We start from the raw sequence: 18,306 nt of genomic DNA, 5'->3' as shown, positions 1-18,306 counted from the left end.
GCGGTATTTCTAAATATGCATCACACAACCAGCAGTGTTTTGTTAGCAGTGAAAATGATGGCAATGTATTGGTCTGATGGACTATTCTAATATTATAAGGTAAGATTAACATGAGAAATAAAAATATAATAGCATGACATCATGCTATACAATTCAATAAAAATGGTTTCTTGTTAGAAGACCAGGCCTGACTTTTCTCCTTAGCCCTAAAAATTAATAACTATGCTCTCTAGCTCTCTTTTGTGGACCGATGCAAGACAAGGATAAAAACAGAAGAAACTCTACAGTAGGAAGGGGAGTTGAATAGAATCCTTGTGTCAGGTTTGGTCAACTCATTCACAGAGCATCAGCTGCATGCCAGTGTTTCTCACTATGGTAGGACAAACTGACAGATGATATTTTGCTTAGGCTGGTGGGCAGACAGAGAGACTCAATAGATGCAAGTTTCATGTTTTGTTTCTCAGGAAAGACCTGGAAGAAATCAAAGACATTTATCAACTATTCCATCAAGGTGTATATGTGACCATAAAGTCATGGGGAGAGTGGAGAAGGGAGATGTTGAAGAAAGGCTCGCAGCCTTCTGGACTCCCCACCTCTGCCCATCTCAAGCTACGTACCCAGTACAGCACATCTGTCCAGCCCTCCATGGTGATGCACTGGAATACCGTCAACATGGCGAAGGCAAAATTGTCAAAGTTGGTGATGCCATGCTTGGGCCCATCCCACCCGGGCTTGCACACAGTGCCATTCTGGCACTGCCGCCCATGGCCTGTTTCCAGAGCACAAGGGGAAGGATCATCTTCTGCTGGAACATCTTGAATGATCAGCGGAAAAGAGAAGGAAGCAGAGGGGATGGAAAGAGATAGGCAGAGAAAGAAGGAGTGAGAAGTCAGAGAGAAAAGTGATAGGATAAGGTTAATGGGCTAGGCAAAACAACCATAGCAACAATAATGTAGAACAAGTTTTCATTAGTTCCCTCATAGAGGAATTAAACAACATAAGGAACCAGATACTCATTTAGGCTATTGATTTTGAAAGTCAGTACTTTCAACTAATTATAAAACTGTATTTTAACCTTCGCAATTGATTTCAAAGATAGTAAGGCTATTGCATATTCTGTTGTAACATGTTGGCATCCTGGTCAAATGGCCAATTAAAAACTGTGATCATGCAATCACTCCAAGTGGAAAATATTCTGAAAAATGATAGGAAGTCTATCTTTTCTTTTTTTTTAGTGATAAAGTATCTATGAACACTTCCATTGGAATACCAGAGTTTAGGTTGAGGGCTATATTGACTGGAAGAGTCTTTCACATAATTAGTGAACAAATCCCATTCGGTAACACTTTCTTCATTACATGTTACAAGATACAATACCAGTGATAAAAATCATTTTATAGTGAATCCTTATGTTGATAAAGGACCAAAAATAAATTCTGACTATAGAGGGGAAGTAGCAACCATAGTGGCTTTTATTACAACCCTTGAGTACAAACACTGCTGACTCTCTTTTATGTATGTCATGTGTAACCTTGTGGCACTGCTCTTTGGTCTCCAGCATTAATACCTTTAAGAAGAGAAGCATCATTTTCTGACCTCTAATCAAGACAGAGCGGCAGTGGATGACAGAGAGAATGCTCCCTAGGTACAAACAGACCTTTTTTCAGGAAACTGTATAACATATGTACTGTGGCTACAGATGGTGTTTGGGCTAATTTCACATGGTGAGAAAAGCTACCAAAAAATCAATAATTAAGATGTAGCTTGTATTTTTGGTGTGGAGGCACCTGGATGGCTCAGTCAGTTAAGCATCTGCCTTCAGTTCATTCATGTCAGGGTCTTGGGATCCAACCCCACATAAGAGCCCCGCCTCAAGACATTGAGCCTTGCACTGCATTGGGCTCCTTGCTCAGTGGGCAGTCTGTTTCTTCCTCTCCCTCTGCTCCTCACCCTGCTCATGTGCTCACTCTCTCTCTCAAATAAATAAATAAAATCCTTAAAAATAGATTAGACTGATCTAAGAATTCCTATTATGGTAAAATACTGGGAGTCTTGACCCAGCTATGGAAGGTAATGGTTTGAAATTCATAGAAGTTTGTGAAATTAAGGACATTGTCTCTTGCTTGTAGAAGGTAACAGTAATAAACAGAACAGACTTCAGTCCTAACAAATAATTGCCTTTAACAATAGTGAAAATATGCTCTCAGATAGGGAATTTGCTTATAGTTCTTCATTTCGAAATAACAGGTCACTCAGGATCTTTTTTTGTTTCATATGCATCAAAACAATTACAAGTGCCTAGGATCTCTGTAGTGAAGATTACTGGTTGGTTGGTTGGCTCTTTCTCAGTTTGTGCCTGCAAATTTGCAACTGTTTACACAGAGGAAGATGGAAGATGAATATTAATCCTAAGTAAGGGACTGATCTTACGAGAATGGAGTTGAGCAGCATGCTTGAAAATATATGCTGGAGTGTGTCTTCTTGGCTTTTTTTCTTTTTTTCTCTCTTAACAGCTTTATTGAAATATAATTTACATGTCTTACAATTCATCAGTGTAAATGTACGGCTCAATTATTTTTAGTAAATTTATATAGTTGTGCAGCCTTCACCACAATCCATTTTAAAACATGTCCATCATTCTCCCAAATTCCTGTGTGCCTGTTTGCAGTCAATCCCTGCTTCTCTCCCCAGCCCCTAGCAACCTGATCTACACTCTGTCTCTATAGCTTTGCCTTTCCAGAAATTTCATAGAAATAGAATCATGCGATATGTAGCTTTTTGTGTCTGTTCTCTTCCACTCAGCATAATGTTTTTGAGGTTCATCTGTGTTGTTGCACATATCAGCATAGTATATTCTCTTTTGTTGCCAAGCAGTACATTTCACTGTACGTCTATCCATTCACCAGCTAATGGACATTTGGATTGTTTCCAGGTTTGGGCTATTGTGAACAGTGAGTGCTGCTTCCTGGCTTATTCTTGGCCTGGTGCTTCGGGTTATGTATGAGTCTTTGTGTGATGACCAAGGTGTAAAGGTCTGCGTCACTGGTCCCTGTACTGTTGGAGAGAAAGACAGCATCCACACCATTTCCTGACTTCGGGATCTGGCTCCCAACAGGACTCCACTCAGGAAACTGAACTCTAGTCAATTTTTTGTGAGTTCTGAATTTTTGAAATCTTTGGAGATTTGGACATGAGTTTAAACAATGGGAGGCTATAAAAGGGGGGAATTCACTAAAAAGTGAACCCCAAACTCAAAGAATACATAAAAAAGTGAATAACAAACACCCCAAAAATAGAGAGACTGAGAAACCAAGAACTAAACAGATCACATGTTCTGTTGGATTTCTCACTCATTCTGGTGATGGCTTTCTACTGTGATGTGTTCAGTCTCTGTGATAAAAGGAGATGGGAGAAAAAGAGAAGGTGAAAAAACAGAGGGACAACTTGCATTTCTTTTTCTTCTGCTTTGCTTTCTAGTGAATAACGATGCTATTAATCTTTGTATTGTGACTGCTCATCTGACAGCCTTCCTTGTATTCTCTATTCCTGAAACAGGCAAAAATAAGGAAAAAGTGAAGGTTGCTAAAGTGAATTCTGAATGTCCTTAAGGTAGAAAAACATATTTTGGAGTTTTACAAAAAAATATATGTTGAAAGGAAAATGGCATCAAGGGGAAGTGATCTCATTAATAAAAAAGAAAGGGATGAGGTTCAGAGAGATTATCTAAAGGCTCAAGCGCCACTGCTATTTTAAATCTATCTTGAACAACAATAAAAAAAGATTTGAGAACAATTAAGAAGCAATGATGATCTGGTAAAAATAGGTATCTATAAAAAGCACTAACGGGAACACTTGAAAAATATGAACACACATCAGCAGGTCCTTGCAACATGCACTTGAGGGTGAGGGGAAATTAGTTTGAACATGAAAATGTGTTGGTTTTCTTTTGCAGAGTCATGAAGCTGGAGAAAGAAACAAAGATGTGGACCCTACGCTTTAAAACAGAAGTGAAGAGAAACAGAATCTTTCTGGAAAGTCCAAATTAAGTTTGTGGTAAAAGAATGGTGAATGGGGATCCCTGGGTGGCTCAGCAGTTTAGCACCTGCCTTCGGCCAGGGGCATGATCCTGGAGTCTCGGGATCGAGTTCCGCATTGGGCTCCCTGTATGGAGCCTGCTTCTCCGTCTGCCTGTGTCTCTGCCTCTCTCTCTCTCTGTGTCTCTCATGAATAAATAAAATCTTAAAAAAAAAAAAGAATGGTGAAGATTAGGAGAGATTTTAGAAATGCAGTTAATACCAACAAGAACATGAAATCCTGGGAGAGTGCCAGTTAGGGGTTCCAAGGAGAAATCAAGAAAGACAAAATCAATTACTTTTTTAGGATCCAACTTTAAGGAGCGAATACAATGAGAGTAATTTCATTTCTAGGTTTGAGCCAACCAATTCTTTGCTGGTCTCAGGGGTAATTAGTGTGCTTGGGAGAGCAATTCAGAGTGACCTGGCTCAGAGTGCCATCAAACAGATGGGACAGCCAGAAACAAAAGGTGTCGGCATATGGTGATGTATCTGTTGAGGAACTAGGAAGGCACCTTGCAAATGCCTCTGGGATCGGAGAAAAATTGCCTCTTCAGAGACCACCTCTACAGGGAACTGGAAGGGCAGCCTAGAGGCTGAATAATGGTCCACCCAGCCAGCTCCAGAGCTTTCTTTATTGAAAACATGGCTCAAAATCCAATGTGTCCTACAATCCACAAGCACATAAAATTCATAGTCTGAGAAATAATCTTAAAGTACAGAAAGAAGAATTTGATCTAAATTCCATTAAAAATATGACAGGGCTCACAAGCACCTTTTATAATCTAAGTTTGCAGAAAAATATGGTAATTTAATCCAAAGTCTGAAATTAAACAAAACAACAATCATTCATTCCAAAGGTGGTACAAAACTCTCCAAAAACACATGGGGATTGGTTTCAAAGATTGCAGATATTTGGTCTTCTTCTCTATGGCTGCATGGAGTACGACCAGATTCCACGTTTTTTTCTTCTCATTAGTTTTAGTCACTATGTAGGTGGAAAAGGCCCTGATAACAGTACTATCATGTTCTGTTGGGAGTGATGCAGTAGGTCCTTGGATTTGTCATCAGATGGCAGATTTAGGAAAGGGAACTACATGAGCTCCTGATTGCAGAGTATTGAGTGAAAAGGCTTCTATGGCCAGCCAGGTGTCCTCAGCCCCTCTTCTCAGCAGGGAGCCTGACTCTGTACAGAGTGAAGTCATCTTCCTGGTGGAGCTGGCATGCTCTTCTCTCTGGAACACTTCTTGCAGTGTCTGTCCTCTGAAACCCTGGCTCCCCAGGCTGTTGGTCATTTTCACTATGGGAACTAACTTCCCTTCTAACTTGTGGGGTGAAGGTAAAATCCACCACTAAATAATATGATGCATCTTCTGGTATCACTCCTTGTTGTACAGATCTGTCCCTACTTATGGTTCCTAAAGCAAGAGGGGTCAAATTTAATTTAAGCAGTACAGATGGAGAGCAATGTGGTATCTTTTAAAGATTCAGACAGATGCTCCCCTTTCTTCACCAAGATGCCAAAACCAAGATGAAAGATCTTGTTGTTGGAAGAAATAATCACATAAATTTAACACTCCCCTTTCGGGGGGAAGTATTTTATTTCAACAAATTTTTATGCTAAACTATTTTATGTATCTAAATTTTGTTAATTTCTGTTTAAATGATTTTTAAAGGTGCAGCTGAAATTTTAATAACCTAAGACAGTTTGTAGCATATTCCACAAACCAAAACTTTAGTCCTTTTCAGAGAAGTGCTTAATGGGTCAGCATTGCTTATTAAATATATCGATTTATAGAAAGGACCTGGAGAGAGAAGTGTCAGAAAGGCCTGCCTGTAACAAGGGGCCAGGAGAAGCAGAAAACACTGAGCACAGAGGAGGCAAGATCAGCCCCGAAGGGTGGACAGAACCCAGGGCTTTTGATGACAAGGGACACTGAAGGACCAATGAACAGAGAGACACACCATCACTACATCAGTTCTGATTTTTAAATTAAAATACTCCAGGTTGTCTAGGTGATGTTTCTAGATTTGCACAGCTCATTTAAACTGTTTAGTAGTGCTGGATGGGAGCTTGCAATTAGCTGTTCCAACAGAGATCTATTTAGTATCTTAGTGCAGGAGGCAGCATATCAGTCTCATAACAGGGATGTATTTCATTAAAAAGAAATATTAGCTGAGAGGAAAAGAACACCAATCTCTGCCTCTCATGTACCCATGGAATGAAAAGATGAGTGCTTCAGTGGAGGACGCCTGCCCTAGCACCTCTGGTCATATGGTAGCAGTTCACCCAGCTACAAGGAAAGTAGTGATAAGACAGGGAAATTTCTTGAGAGCTGGTCACTCGGCATCTTCCCTTACCTGCTATGCCTTCCTGGTTGTAGCAGGTCTTATGCATTTTCCCCATGAAGAGCTCCAAGCCGATTATGGCATAGATGATAATGACAAACAGCACTAACAGGGCAATATGCAGCAGGGGCACCATGGCCTTGATAATGGAATTCAGAACCACCTGGAGACCTACAATGACAAAATCAGACAGTAGTCATGAGCACATCAGGTTCCATTTACTGAAACAAGTGCTATCTTGGATGCCGTAATGACATGATCTCATGTAATCTTTTTAGCACCTCTACCAGTGATATGTCATAAACCCCATTTTTTAGATGAGGAAAGTGAGGCTTAAGGTCACCCAGTCAGTGAGTGACAGAGCAGTGATTGATAACTAAGTTGGCCTGACTCCAAATCTTTCTTGGAGGCACATGCAAATGGAAGGACTAGCAGATTCTGTGCTTCTAAGGGGAAGAACATATTGTTTTATCCAGAATGGTCCAATTTTTAATATCCTGTCTTAGAGACAGCCTAGCATCTTTTTGTTCTAAACCAGTGTCTCACTACAATAGAGTTAACTTGGACTAGAGACAGCCCTGCAAGGACTCACATATTACTCAATGTGGGATTACTAGAGCCTATGGCTGAACCATCTGCCAGAAAACATAAATCTAGTTGTCAGGCATCTAGGAGGGTGGGACTTCCTTTGTTGAAACTGATTCATACCTTCCAGGATACAAGTATGTGGTGGGACCTTCTCTCCAGAGATTACATGAGTGGACCTCTCTGCCTATAGATTTCCAATCAGGCCCCTTTCCCTCAGAGCCTAAATCTGAAGAACATATCAGCCTTCCATTCAAAAACCCCAGTGAAGGGAGTTCATGTTTAATGGATGTGTACTTTCCATCTGGGGAGATGAAAAAGTTCTAGAGATGGATGGTGGTGATGGCTGCACAGTGTGAATATACTTAGTGCCACTGAACCATACACTTAAAATGGTTATAATGGGCAAATTTTGATATGGATATGTTACCACAATAAAAGCTGAAAGTACCCAGATCCTGTCAGGAAAAAAAAGTAAATGAAAAATCCTATTTAGCATATGGGTCTTGTCAGTGCACCCCAAAAGTCTTTAGGCTTGTACTATTGTCTTGTGGCAAAAAGGATCCCTGAATTTATGAGCTCAACCCTCTATGACACCAAGAATGCTCTTTGTTTAAAAGGGATGTTACAAGTTTTCATTTGTAAATAGTGGAGCCAGAGTTATCAGAAAGCCACCCCCAGATTACATCCAGTCCCAAGAAAGCTTTCTGTCTACAGTGACTACACCAAATCTTCATGTCTAAGGAGAGACGTGGGAGAAGGACAGGTTCTCCTTCCTTACCTCTAGGCCAGTTGTGCCAGATTTTCAGTTCCTAGAAAATCTTGTGGCCACCTTTGACATACATAAGGTGGGATACCTACCTGTGGATCTCCTATACAGGGCCACATCTAGCGTCTCCACCTGAGGTACCCACCCAGCTGTGGACATCCTTCCACTCTTCCGTGTATTGGGAGTTTCACCTTTGTACTCACCCATGGCCCTCCCTATGCACTGGATAAACAGTCTGGGTCACCCTCTTCCCAGGCCCCAAGGCAGCCACTGTTGTTTTGTGATTTGGTGGAGTGATTTTCACAAGGCTAATTAGAGGAATTCTCCCTAGCTATTAAGCCAAGATGGGGAGAGGCAAAAAAAATATAAAAGAAGAGAAAAGCTGGAATAATTTTACCTGTGAGTTAATGAGAGTGCTTTTGCAGCTTCCCATTAGAACAAGATGTTTTCAGATCCAAATGATTTCATTAATTAGCAAGTTGTACACACATTAGTGTTAAAGTAAGTGAAGCCATGGAGGAAGTTGAAAACTGAACTGCAAAACAAGTTTCAGAGGTGTCTGCTGGTGGAGGAGTGCTCTGAGTGCTCCTCACTGAAGGGGAGGGAGATCTCTGGCTCAGGCCTACCAGGGCCAGCAGCAGGCTTTGTTATCAGACCTTCGATGCCACCGCCTGGGGTGCTGAGAAAGTGGTGGGAGACACAAAATGGGAGACTCCCCTTTGTGCTGTGGCCAGAAGTTCTTCTGCTCTCAGAATCCTTCCTGTGCCCTTCATGGGGCACAAGGGCTGGAGCCTGAAATACTTTTCTGTCCACTCCCATCCCCTGCCCCTCATTCTCTGCATTGCTGGTCAAAATAGCTTTTCTTTTAGCCTCAAATATGCCATACTGGCAGACCTCAGAGATATTGAAGGTTCAATTCCAGACCACTGCAAGGAAAGGAATGTTGCATTAAAGCAAGTCAAATGCATGTTTTGGTTTCCCGATGCATATAAAGGTTATGTTTACACTACGCTGGAGTCTATTAAAGCGTGCAATAGCATTATCTCTAAAAACTCAACATATATACCTTAATTAAAAAATACTTTTTTTGCTAAAAAATGCTATCATCTGAGCTTTCAGTGAGTCATAATCACCAATCACAGATCACCATAACAAATATAATAATAATAAAGAAGTTTGAAATGTTGTGAGAATTACCCACATGTGACACAGAAACACTAAATGAGCAAATGTTGCTGGGAAAGTGGCTTGGCAGATTTGCTTAATGCAGGGTTGCCACAAATTCTCAATTTGTGAAAAATGCAGCATCTGCAAGCACAATAATATGAAGTACAATAAAGCGAGGTATGCCTGAACTTCCTCTGCCCCAGGGCTGTGAAGCATGCTGTCCCCCTCAGCCTGGAAGACTTTCCCACAGTCCCCTCCTACCTAGCCTTCAGCTCTCAGCCCAAGCATCTCTCTTCCCCAAGCTCCAATATATCTCCTTGGAATGATTTTCCTTCCTTTGGAGCATTAGTCTCACTTCAGAACTATATGTCTATTTAGTGGTTTTTGAGCATTTTTATTTGTCTTTCACATTGTACTGAGTTTTGTGAAGACAGGAACCGCCCGCTCTTTTCACTGCTTTAGCACTAATGCCTTGCTTGGTGCTCAGCATGTGGCAGGCACCCAGCAAGTATTTACTGAAGAAGGGACAAAACTCTCAATCTAGGTTAATGTTCTTGCTGTCATGGTGATCTGATGGACTTTGCTGCAATGGAGTCTGCTCTACAGGTAAGGATGTGAATGGACAGGTAAGTTTCAGAGGCCTGCAAACTTAGGCAGAGACTACTGAGTAGGCTACAGAGAGGCCAAAAGGAAGCTACAGCAGTCCGTGGGGCTCCCTTCCAGCCATCAGGGATGCCACCAGAGTCCTGAAATAATGCTCTGTTCGCCCGTCCCTTTCTCAGCTGGGGGCCATACCACCCACCTGAGCACCCAGTCCAGAAATCTGATTCCTGAGGCTTTTCCCTTTAACTGGTTACCAAGTCATGCAAGTTTGATTTTGAAGTATCCTTGGACGAGAACAAATTATTTTTACTATATAAGTAACATATGAAAAATAATGTATTATAGAGAAAATGACAGAGAACATAGAAAATCATAGAGAAATAGAAAATACTTATTATAGAGAAATTAAAAAACATGGGAAGCAAAAAGAAGAGGGAAGTCATCCCTTATTCCACCACTCAGAGATGACCACTGTTGCCTTTGGCATGTATTTTGGATATTTTGGTTCATGACTTGTTTTCTTCTTCTTTATCCTCTTGGTGTTTTTCATTCAGTTAACAGTCTCTTTATGTCCAGTTTTACCCAATCTTCATGTTACAGTTAGAAAGCTCATGCTGAAGCACAAACTGGGGGCACCTGGGTGGCTCAGTGGTTGATCATCTGCCTTCAGCTCAGGTCATGGTCCAGGTCCTGGGATCAAGTCCCTCACCAGGCTCCCTGCTCAGTGGGGAATCTGCTTCTCCCTTTCCCTTAGACCTCCCCCCACCAACACTTGTGCTCTCTCTCTCTCAAAATAAATAAATAAAATCTTAAAAAATAAGGTACAAACTGGAATGTGTTGCTCCCCTGATGAAAAGTCCTTTGATGACCCTCACCACCTACAGGTAAAACCCACCTGCCTCCTTTCATACTTTGATCACATCCGATTCCAGTTTATACCTTACATTCCAAGAATATACTGAACTGTCTAAAGTTCTCTCCTTTCATGGCTCCCTATCTTAGCATATGCTATTCCACCTGCCTTGAATATCATTCCCTGCAGCCTCTTGCATCTTCTCATCTTTCTATCTCAGCACATAGTAGTGACTCAATGCACATGAAACAGAATTACATTTGTAAGCACAGGCTGCCTTAGAAAACACTAACCACAATTATGAAAGAATTGGAAACCATGTCATGCAATAATCTTTAGAAGAAACTGAAGATATATTGTCAGGAAAAGATAAGACTCATGGAATGGGAAAAGCATAAGCAGAGAGGGTGATATCAATGATTTTCACATGATTTAAACTGCTATTTTGAGGAACAGTTAGATGAATTTGATGTAACCACATGGATGGAACCAGGACTAATGAGGAGGTTTCCAGAAAAGGTTAGGTTCAACAGAAATGAAAACTATCAAAAAACCAGACCTATCTGAAGGTAGAAGGAGATACTTTAAGAGATAGTGGGATAGCCAAAATATGGAAAGAGCCCAGATGTCCATTGACAGATGAATGGATAAAGAAGATATGATTATATATATATAATATACATATATCATATATATATGTAATGGAATATTAATCAGCCATAAATAGAATGAAATCTTTCCATTGGCTGCAATGTGGCTAGAACTAGAGGGTATTATGCTAAGGGAAATAAATCAGTCTGAGAAAGACAAATACCATAAGATTTCACTCATATGTGGAATTTAAGAAACAAAACAGATGAACATAGGGGAAGGGAAGGAAAAATAAAATAAGATAAAAACAGAGAGGGAGGCAAACCATAAGAGACTCTCAACTCTAGGAAACAAGCTGAGGGTTGCTGGAGGGGAGGGGGATGGGGGGATGAGGTAACTGGGTGATGTGCATTAAGGAGGGCACCTGATGAAATGAGCACCTGCTGTTATATGTGACTTATGAATACTAAATTCTACCCCCAAACTAATAATACACTATATATCAACTAATTGAATTTAAATAAAAAAATAAAAGAGGTAGTGGGCTCTCCATCTTCAGATGTGTCCAAGTATTGACTGAACAAGTTCTTGGAGGAGGTGCCTTGTTGTCATTCAGCCACTGGGTGAAGAATTGCCAGGCACACTAAAGTCCCCTATATCCTGATTAACCTATTCTGAAGACATTACCATGGGTCAGGTACAGCTCTCAGCACTCTCCTTGGATTATTCTATTTCCCCCTTCATAGGCAACAACCTATGAAGTAGGTACTATTATTAACTGTATTTTACAGATGAGAAAAGTGAGTCCTAGAGAAGTTAAATGACTTTCCCATAGTTACATAGCTGGTGAGTGGTGGTATGGGGTACAGCGCCAGGCAGCCTGGCTCCAGAGCCTATGGTCTTCATCATTGTGCTAAATGTTTCCCTATACCAACTAGACTGTGGGTCTCAGCCTCTAAAATCTGCATCTAATAAGCAGTAACACATGTTTGCAACATCTGCAGTGAAGGTTGAGAAGCCTACTTCCTGCTTTCAGGAGAGCCCACATGTTTCCAAGCCAAGTCCAGGAAAGGCTTCTAGTTTCTGCCTGCTTTCCTCACAGCCAGGCCAGGATGGCAGAACTCAGGCTGCTGCATGAAAGCATAGGGCCAGAAGTCGTTCTTTCCCATCCATCATACAGACTGTAGCTCTCAAGGCCTGGATGCTTAATATCTTTTCTTTGGGACTGGCTCCCAGCTGTCCCAGAAACAGTTCCTCCAGCTCAAGCTCTAATTTGGAAAACACATTGATATTTTGCCACCCAAGTGTTCTCCTGCAATAAGCCACACTTACAGATAAGCAATTGCTAGGCCCTTCTTCAGGGCTGGCTGATCATGTCGGTGGAAGCAAATGGGCCCTAGGTAAGCCTAGTGAAGAAACTACTGGAAAATGCCCTGGTAACACAAGATCAATAAAAGCCTACAAATGAGATGAGTCTATTTTCCTAGCCTCAACTCAGGATATGAGATCTGACAAATACACGTGTACTAATGGGGACAATAAGGGAGTATATTTGATATGAGAACTATACCAGGAAATTTGGAACATAGAGATCCACACAGGGATTAAACATATCATCTAGAAATTCAGGGTCTGTTAATCTACAATTCATGTCAGGTGACCTCTTGGTAGAAGGAAAATCTCCCAAAATGCCCAATATTCAATGCTGAATTTAAGAAAAGGACAGAGATGGAGCTTAGTTGGCATATGGCCTTTTCTTTTCTCCCTCTTATGTTGCTGTTAAGCCCTGGACTAATGGCTGCATGCCTTCAGGGGTCCAGCCTGCAAATTCAAGGTCAGTAAAGGCTTAGAGGATCTGAGTTTATAAATCATCCTATTTTTTCCTTTAAAGATTAAGAGAAATCATCAATCAGTTATTGAAAGTAAAACCTGGCTTCTTTCCTGAAGGCAGTGTTGAGATTAGCCTGAAAATGCCCTGGCTGACTGAAGTTGGTGCTTCCACACCTGTTACAGATGGTCCACCATGATGGATACATGGCTGAAGACACATCCTACTCTTGTTTTATAAAAGAGCATCCCACTAAAGCCTGCTTTGGTGATGAATTGTTCTTTTCAGGGCCCCAGGAGTCACATCAGGAAGGAATTTGAAAATGACTTTGTGAGCAAGAGCCTGAACAAGGAAAATGAAAAGTTACTGGGGCTGAAAGGTAATGTGCAAAAGAGTTGTCTTATCAAGCGCTAGACCTACAGGCTCTGTTCTTTTCATGTAAACTCTGTTTCCATGCTCCTTCTTTTGAACTAAACTTTTAAGTCATTCTGGTATAAAATGAGAGGAAAGGGAAAAATAATTGAAGACCCCGCCAAATTGGAGATCTTTGCTAATATTAGTTTGATTTCAGTGTTTAGGTTCCACATTGACTTAAGCGTTTTTGTTGGTGGCTAGGAATGTACACTTCATGTCCAACTTTTCAGACTCCACAGTTCCAGCCAAGCATTCAGAAAGCAATAAAAATGATCAAGAAATTCTGATTGTAGAACTGACAAGGAAACTGCTGAGAATCACTGAACCAGCAGAAGAGTGGTTTGGGTTTAGTGTAGTGGTGGTAGGTACAAGTTTCTCATAGATAGACTCAGTTTATCAGAACAGGAGGAGGACTTTGGGATCACCTAATGTAGTATTTTAATCTTCACTCATTCAAAGGATATATATTAAGTTATGTTTCATGGGCCACCTGCTATGTTAGGGTTGGAATAGAGTGGTGGATAAGAGGTCTATAGGCATTGTAATGGAAGCCAAACATTAATCAATCATACAAATAAATAATTACCAATGCGTCAAGAGTTTTAAGGGAAGAGAACAAGGTATGCTGAGGATCATCCTTTGGCACAGAGGGTAGAGGAAGGCTTCCCAAAGAGGAAGGGAACATGGCCAGGTGAGTGGGCAGGTAGACAGGTCCAGGCAGAGAGGTCTATAAGTTCCAGCTGAAGAAGGTTGCCTGAACAGCTCAGGAAAGACCTATGGCTCTCCTAATTGTTAGCCTCATGCTTTTTCTTTGGCTTTGTTCTGCCTATTAAAAACATTACTGGAAGGAGATTTGGGAAACCAGTTTGCTGCTTGTTTGAAGTATGGGAAAGCAGAAAATCACTTTCACTTTCGGAGAAAACAATTCAGGAAGCACAATGAGAAAGACTCTCCTGACAACTTCCTCATTTGTAAAATGGAGGAAATAATCCAAGCCACAGGGAGAGCAGAGGAAGGCAGGGAATTGGGCCAAGAGTGTTCTACAGGCATACCTTGTTTTACTGTGCTTTGCTCTGCTGCACTTTGCAGATACTACATTTGTTTTTACAAATCGAAGGTTTATGGCAACCCTGCATTAAGTCTATTTGTGCCATTTTTCTCGGCAGCATTTTGCTCACTTTGTGTCTCTGCATATTTTGGTAATTTTCAAAATATTTCAAATGTTTTCATTATTATTATATTTGTTATGGTCATCTGTGATCTTTGATGTATCATTGTAATTATTTAGGGGTACCATGAACCCCACCCATATAAGATGGCAAACCTAGTAAGTGTTGTATGTGTTTGCCTGCTCTACCAACTAACTACTGAAACACAATAATATTGAAATTAGGCCAGTTAATAACCCTACAATGGTCTCTAGGTGTTTAAGTGAAAGGAAGAGTTATGTGTGTCTCTCTCTCCTTTTAAATCAAAAGCTAGCAATGATTAAGCTTAGTGAGGAAGGCATGTATAAAGCTGAGACAGGCTGAACTCCAGGCCTCTTATACCAAACAGCCAAGATGTGAATGCAAACGAAATGTTCTCGAAGGAAACTAAAAGTGTTATTCTAGTGAGCACACACAATTAAGAAAGTGAAACAGCCTTATCGTTGACATGAAGAGAGTTCTAGTGGCCTGGAGACCAGATCTCACTAAGCATAACATTCCATTAAACCAAAGCCTAATCCGGAGTAAGGCCCTAAGTCCCTTCAGTTCTATGAAGGTTGAGAGCGGTGAAGAAGCTGCAGAAGAAAAGTTTGAAGCTAACAGAGGTTGGTTCATGAGGTTTAAGAAGAGAAGCCATCTCCATGACATAAAAGTGCAAGATGAAGCAACAGGCACTGATGGAGAAGCTGTAGCAAGTTATTAGAAGATCTAGCCAAGATCATTAATGAAAGTTGCTACACTAAACAGATTTTCAATGTAGACAAAATAGTCTTATATTGGAAGATGCTTTCTAGACTTTTATAACTAGAGAGGAGAAGTCAATGCCTGGTCTCAAAACTTCAAAGGACAGGTTGACTCCTGTTAGGGGCTAATGTAGTTGGTGAATTTAAGTTAAAGCCAATGCTTTGCCATTCTAGGGCCCACAAAAATTATGTTAAATATACTCTGACTATGCTGTATAAATGGAAAAACAAAGCCTGGATGACAGCACATCTATTTACAATACAGTTTACTAAATATTTTAAACCCACTGTTGAGAACTACTTCCCAGAAAAAATGGTTCCTTTCAAAATATGACTGCTCACTAACAATGTACCTGGTCAGCTAAGAGCTCTAATGGAGGTGTACAATGAGATGAATGCTGTTTTCATGCCCACTAATGCAACATCCATTCTGCAGCCCATGGATCAAGGAGTAATTTCAACTTTTACAATTTAAGAAATACATTCTGTAAAACCACAGTTCCTACTGATAGTGATTCCTCAGATGGATCTGGGAAGAGTAAACTGAAAACCTTCTGGAAAGGATTCACCATTCTAGATGCTAGTAAGAACATCTGTGATTCACAGCAAGAGGTTAAAATATCAACATTAACAAGAGTTTGGAAGAAGTTGATTCCAACCTTCATTGCTGACTTTGACAGGATCAAGACTCCAGAGGAAGTAACTGCAGATGTGGTGGAAAGAGAAAAAGAACTACAAGTAGAAGTGGGACCTGAAGATGGGACTACATTGCTGCAATCTTGTGATAAAACTAGAACAGTTGAGGAGTTGCTTCTTATGGATGAGCAAAGAAAGTGGTTTCTTGAATGGAATCTACTGCTGGTGAAGATTCCATGAAAACTGCTGAAATGACAGCAAAGGACTTAGAATATTACATAAACTTAGTTGATAGAGCAGTAGCGGGGTTTGAGAGGATGGACTCTGATTTTGAAAGAGGTTCTACTATGGGGAAAATACTATCTAAGAGTATTACATGCTACAGAGAAATTGTTCATGAAAGGAAAAGTCAAACAATGGAGCAAACTTCATCATTGTAGAGGAATATATTTCCATTAAACAGGTGCCCAATAGAGCATTGTCCTTACCATGTCCATTAAGACCCCTATTGTCCCTAGACCTGAATCACTTTGGACCTGGGACACAGATGTTGAGGAAGTGTAGATAAAATACCAACATTTCCCAGGAGGAGAATCTAGGATGATGCTTTTCTTCTTTAACTACTACTTCTCCTTAAGTTTGCCCTGGCAGAAATACTATCAGAGGGGCTCCCCTTCTCTAATGAGGAGAAACTGATACCTAGACAGTAGAGAGCTCTTCTTCTAAGGTCAAAGTTGTTTTCTCCAGGCCACCACACACAACTGTGCATTCCTTACCTGTGAACCTATTGAGCACCTATGAAGTACTCTGCTGATCGCTATGGGAGGTGGGGGAGAAGGATAGTGCAATGCAGTGGTTAAAGCAGAAGGACCCCTGGTTGACCCAAATGACCAAGTTGAATCCTGGCTCCACCACTTCTCAGACAAGTGACCTTGGATAAACTATTTGATCTCATCTTAAGGTAAGGATGATGATACTCCCTACCCTTGATTAAACCAGTTAATTCACATTAAATACTTAGAACAATTGTGGCGGATAGTAAATGCCATTATTATTGTAAGCATGGTCAAGCTATCAATGGAAACCTAAAGCAGTGAATGTGCACACAGGTTACCTGGAATCTTGTTAAACTGCAGATTCTGATTCAGGCTATGTAGGGAGGAGCCTGAGTTCTATATTTCTGAGCATGCCTGGGTGATACCAAAGCTCTTCTTGCTCCACTGACCACACTTTGGGAAGCAAGGCTATAGAGCATGCTGGTCACCCTGGGAGGTCACAGCAATCAATCTCGTCTGGTCTTGCTCTTAAGTAGTTATTGGATTTTCATCGTAGTAGGGTGATCCTTGTCACATCACTCTTGTCAGATAATTTATATGAGGGAGGAGAGGCAAGATGGCGGAAGAGTAGGGTCCCCAAGTCACCTGTCCCCACCAAATTACCTAGATAACCTTCAAATCATCCTGAAAATCTACGAATTCGGCCTGAGATTTAAAGAGAGAACAGCTGGAATGCTACAGTGAGAAGAGTTCGTGCTTCTATCAAGGTAGGAAGACGGGGAAAAAGAAATAAAGAAACAAAAGGCCTCCAGGGGGAGGGGCCCCTCGAGGAGCCGGGCTGAGGCCGGGGCGAGTGTCCCCAGGACAGGAGAGCCCCGTCCCGGAGGAGCAGGAGCTGCACCGACCTTCCCGGCGGAAAGGGGCTCGCGGGGAGGTGGAGCAGGACCCAGGAGGGCGGGGATGGCCTCGGGCTCCCGGGGACACTAACAGACACCTGCGCCCCGGAGAGCGCGCCGAGCTCCCAAAGGGCTGCAGCGCGCACGGGGGACCCGGAGCAGCTGGGGGGCTCGGGGGCGGCTCCGCGGAGGGGGCTGCGGGGCGGGAGCAGCTCGGGGGGGGCTGGGGGGCGGCTCCGCGGAGGGGGCTGCGGGGCGGGAGCGCGAATCCAACAGCGCACACCGGGAGCACAGGGCGCCGGGACACAGCCCAGGATCCCGCCTCCCCCCGGGACAGGCAGAGGCCGGGAGGGCCCAGGACAGCGAGGACGCTCCTGCCCGGAGCTGAGCAGATCAGCGGCCCCGCCCCGGAGCCTCCAGGCCCTGCAGACGGAGAGCTCCGGAGTTACTGCGGGAGCTGACTCCAGGGCTCCAGAGCTGGCCCCGCCACTGGGGTTGTTCCTCCTGGGGCCTCACGGGGTAAACAACCCCCACTGAGCCCTGCACCAGGCAGGGGCAGAGCAGCTCCCCCAAGTGCTAACACCTGAGAATCAGCACAACAGGCCCCTCCCCCAGAAGACCAGCTAGACGGACAACTTCCAGGAGAAGCCAAGGGACTTAAAGTATACAGAAGCAGAAGATACTCCCCTGTGGTATTTTTTTTTCTGTTTGCTTCCCCCACCCTTTTTTCCCTTTCTTTCTTTTTCTTTCTCTTTTTTCTTCCTTTTTTCTTTTTCTCTTTCCTTCTTTCTCTCTTTTTCTCCTTTTCCTAATAC

At 42.1% G+C, this 18,306-nt stretch overlaps 1 protein-coding gene across 39 annotated transcripts in view; it reads right to left on the bottom strand.

Moving 5' to 3' along the window:
- Positions 1 to 18,306, bottom strand: part of CACNA1C (calcium voltage-gated channel subunit alpha1 C) — a 746,601-nt gene that overhangs the window by 214,463 nt on the left and 513,832 nt on the right. For all 39 annotated transcript variants that reach the window (XM_025461617.3, XM_035706871.2, XM_035706874.2 and 36 more), the window contains 2 exons: positions 6,435 to 6,593; positions 618 to 814 (listed from right to left, as the gene is read on the bottom strand). In XM_025461617.3, the coding sequence (XP_025317402.3) occupies positions 618 to 814; positions 6,435 to 6,593 (356 nt within the window). The remainder of the gene's footprint in view (positions 1 to 617; positions 815 to 6,434; positions 6,594 to 18,306) is intronic.

Source organism: Canis lupus, chromosome 27, assembly GCF_003254725.2.
Source record: "Canis lupus dingo isolate Sandy chromosome 27, ASM325472v2, whole genome shotgun sequence".
NCBI lineage: Eukaryota > Metazoa > Chordata > Mammalia > Carnivora > Canidae > Canis > Canis lupus.
The sequence above is the reverse complement of the archived record's forward strand: the minus strand, read 5'-3'. Positions and strand labels throughout refer to the sequence as shown.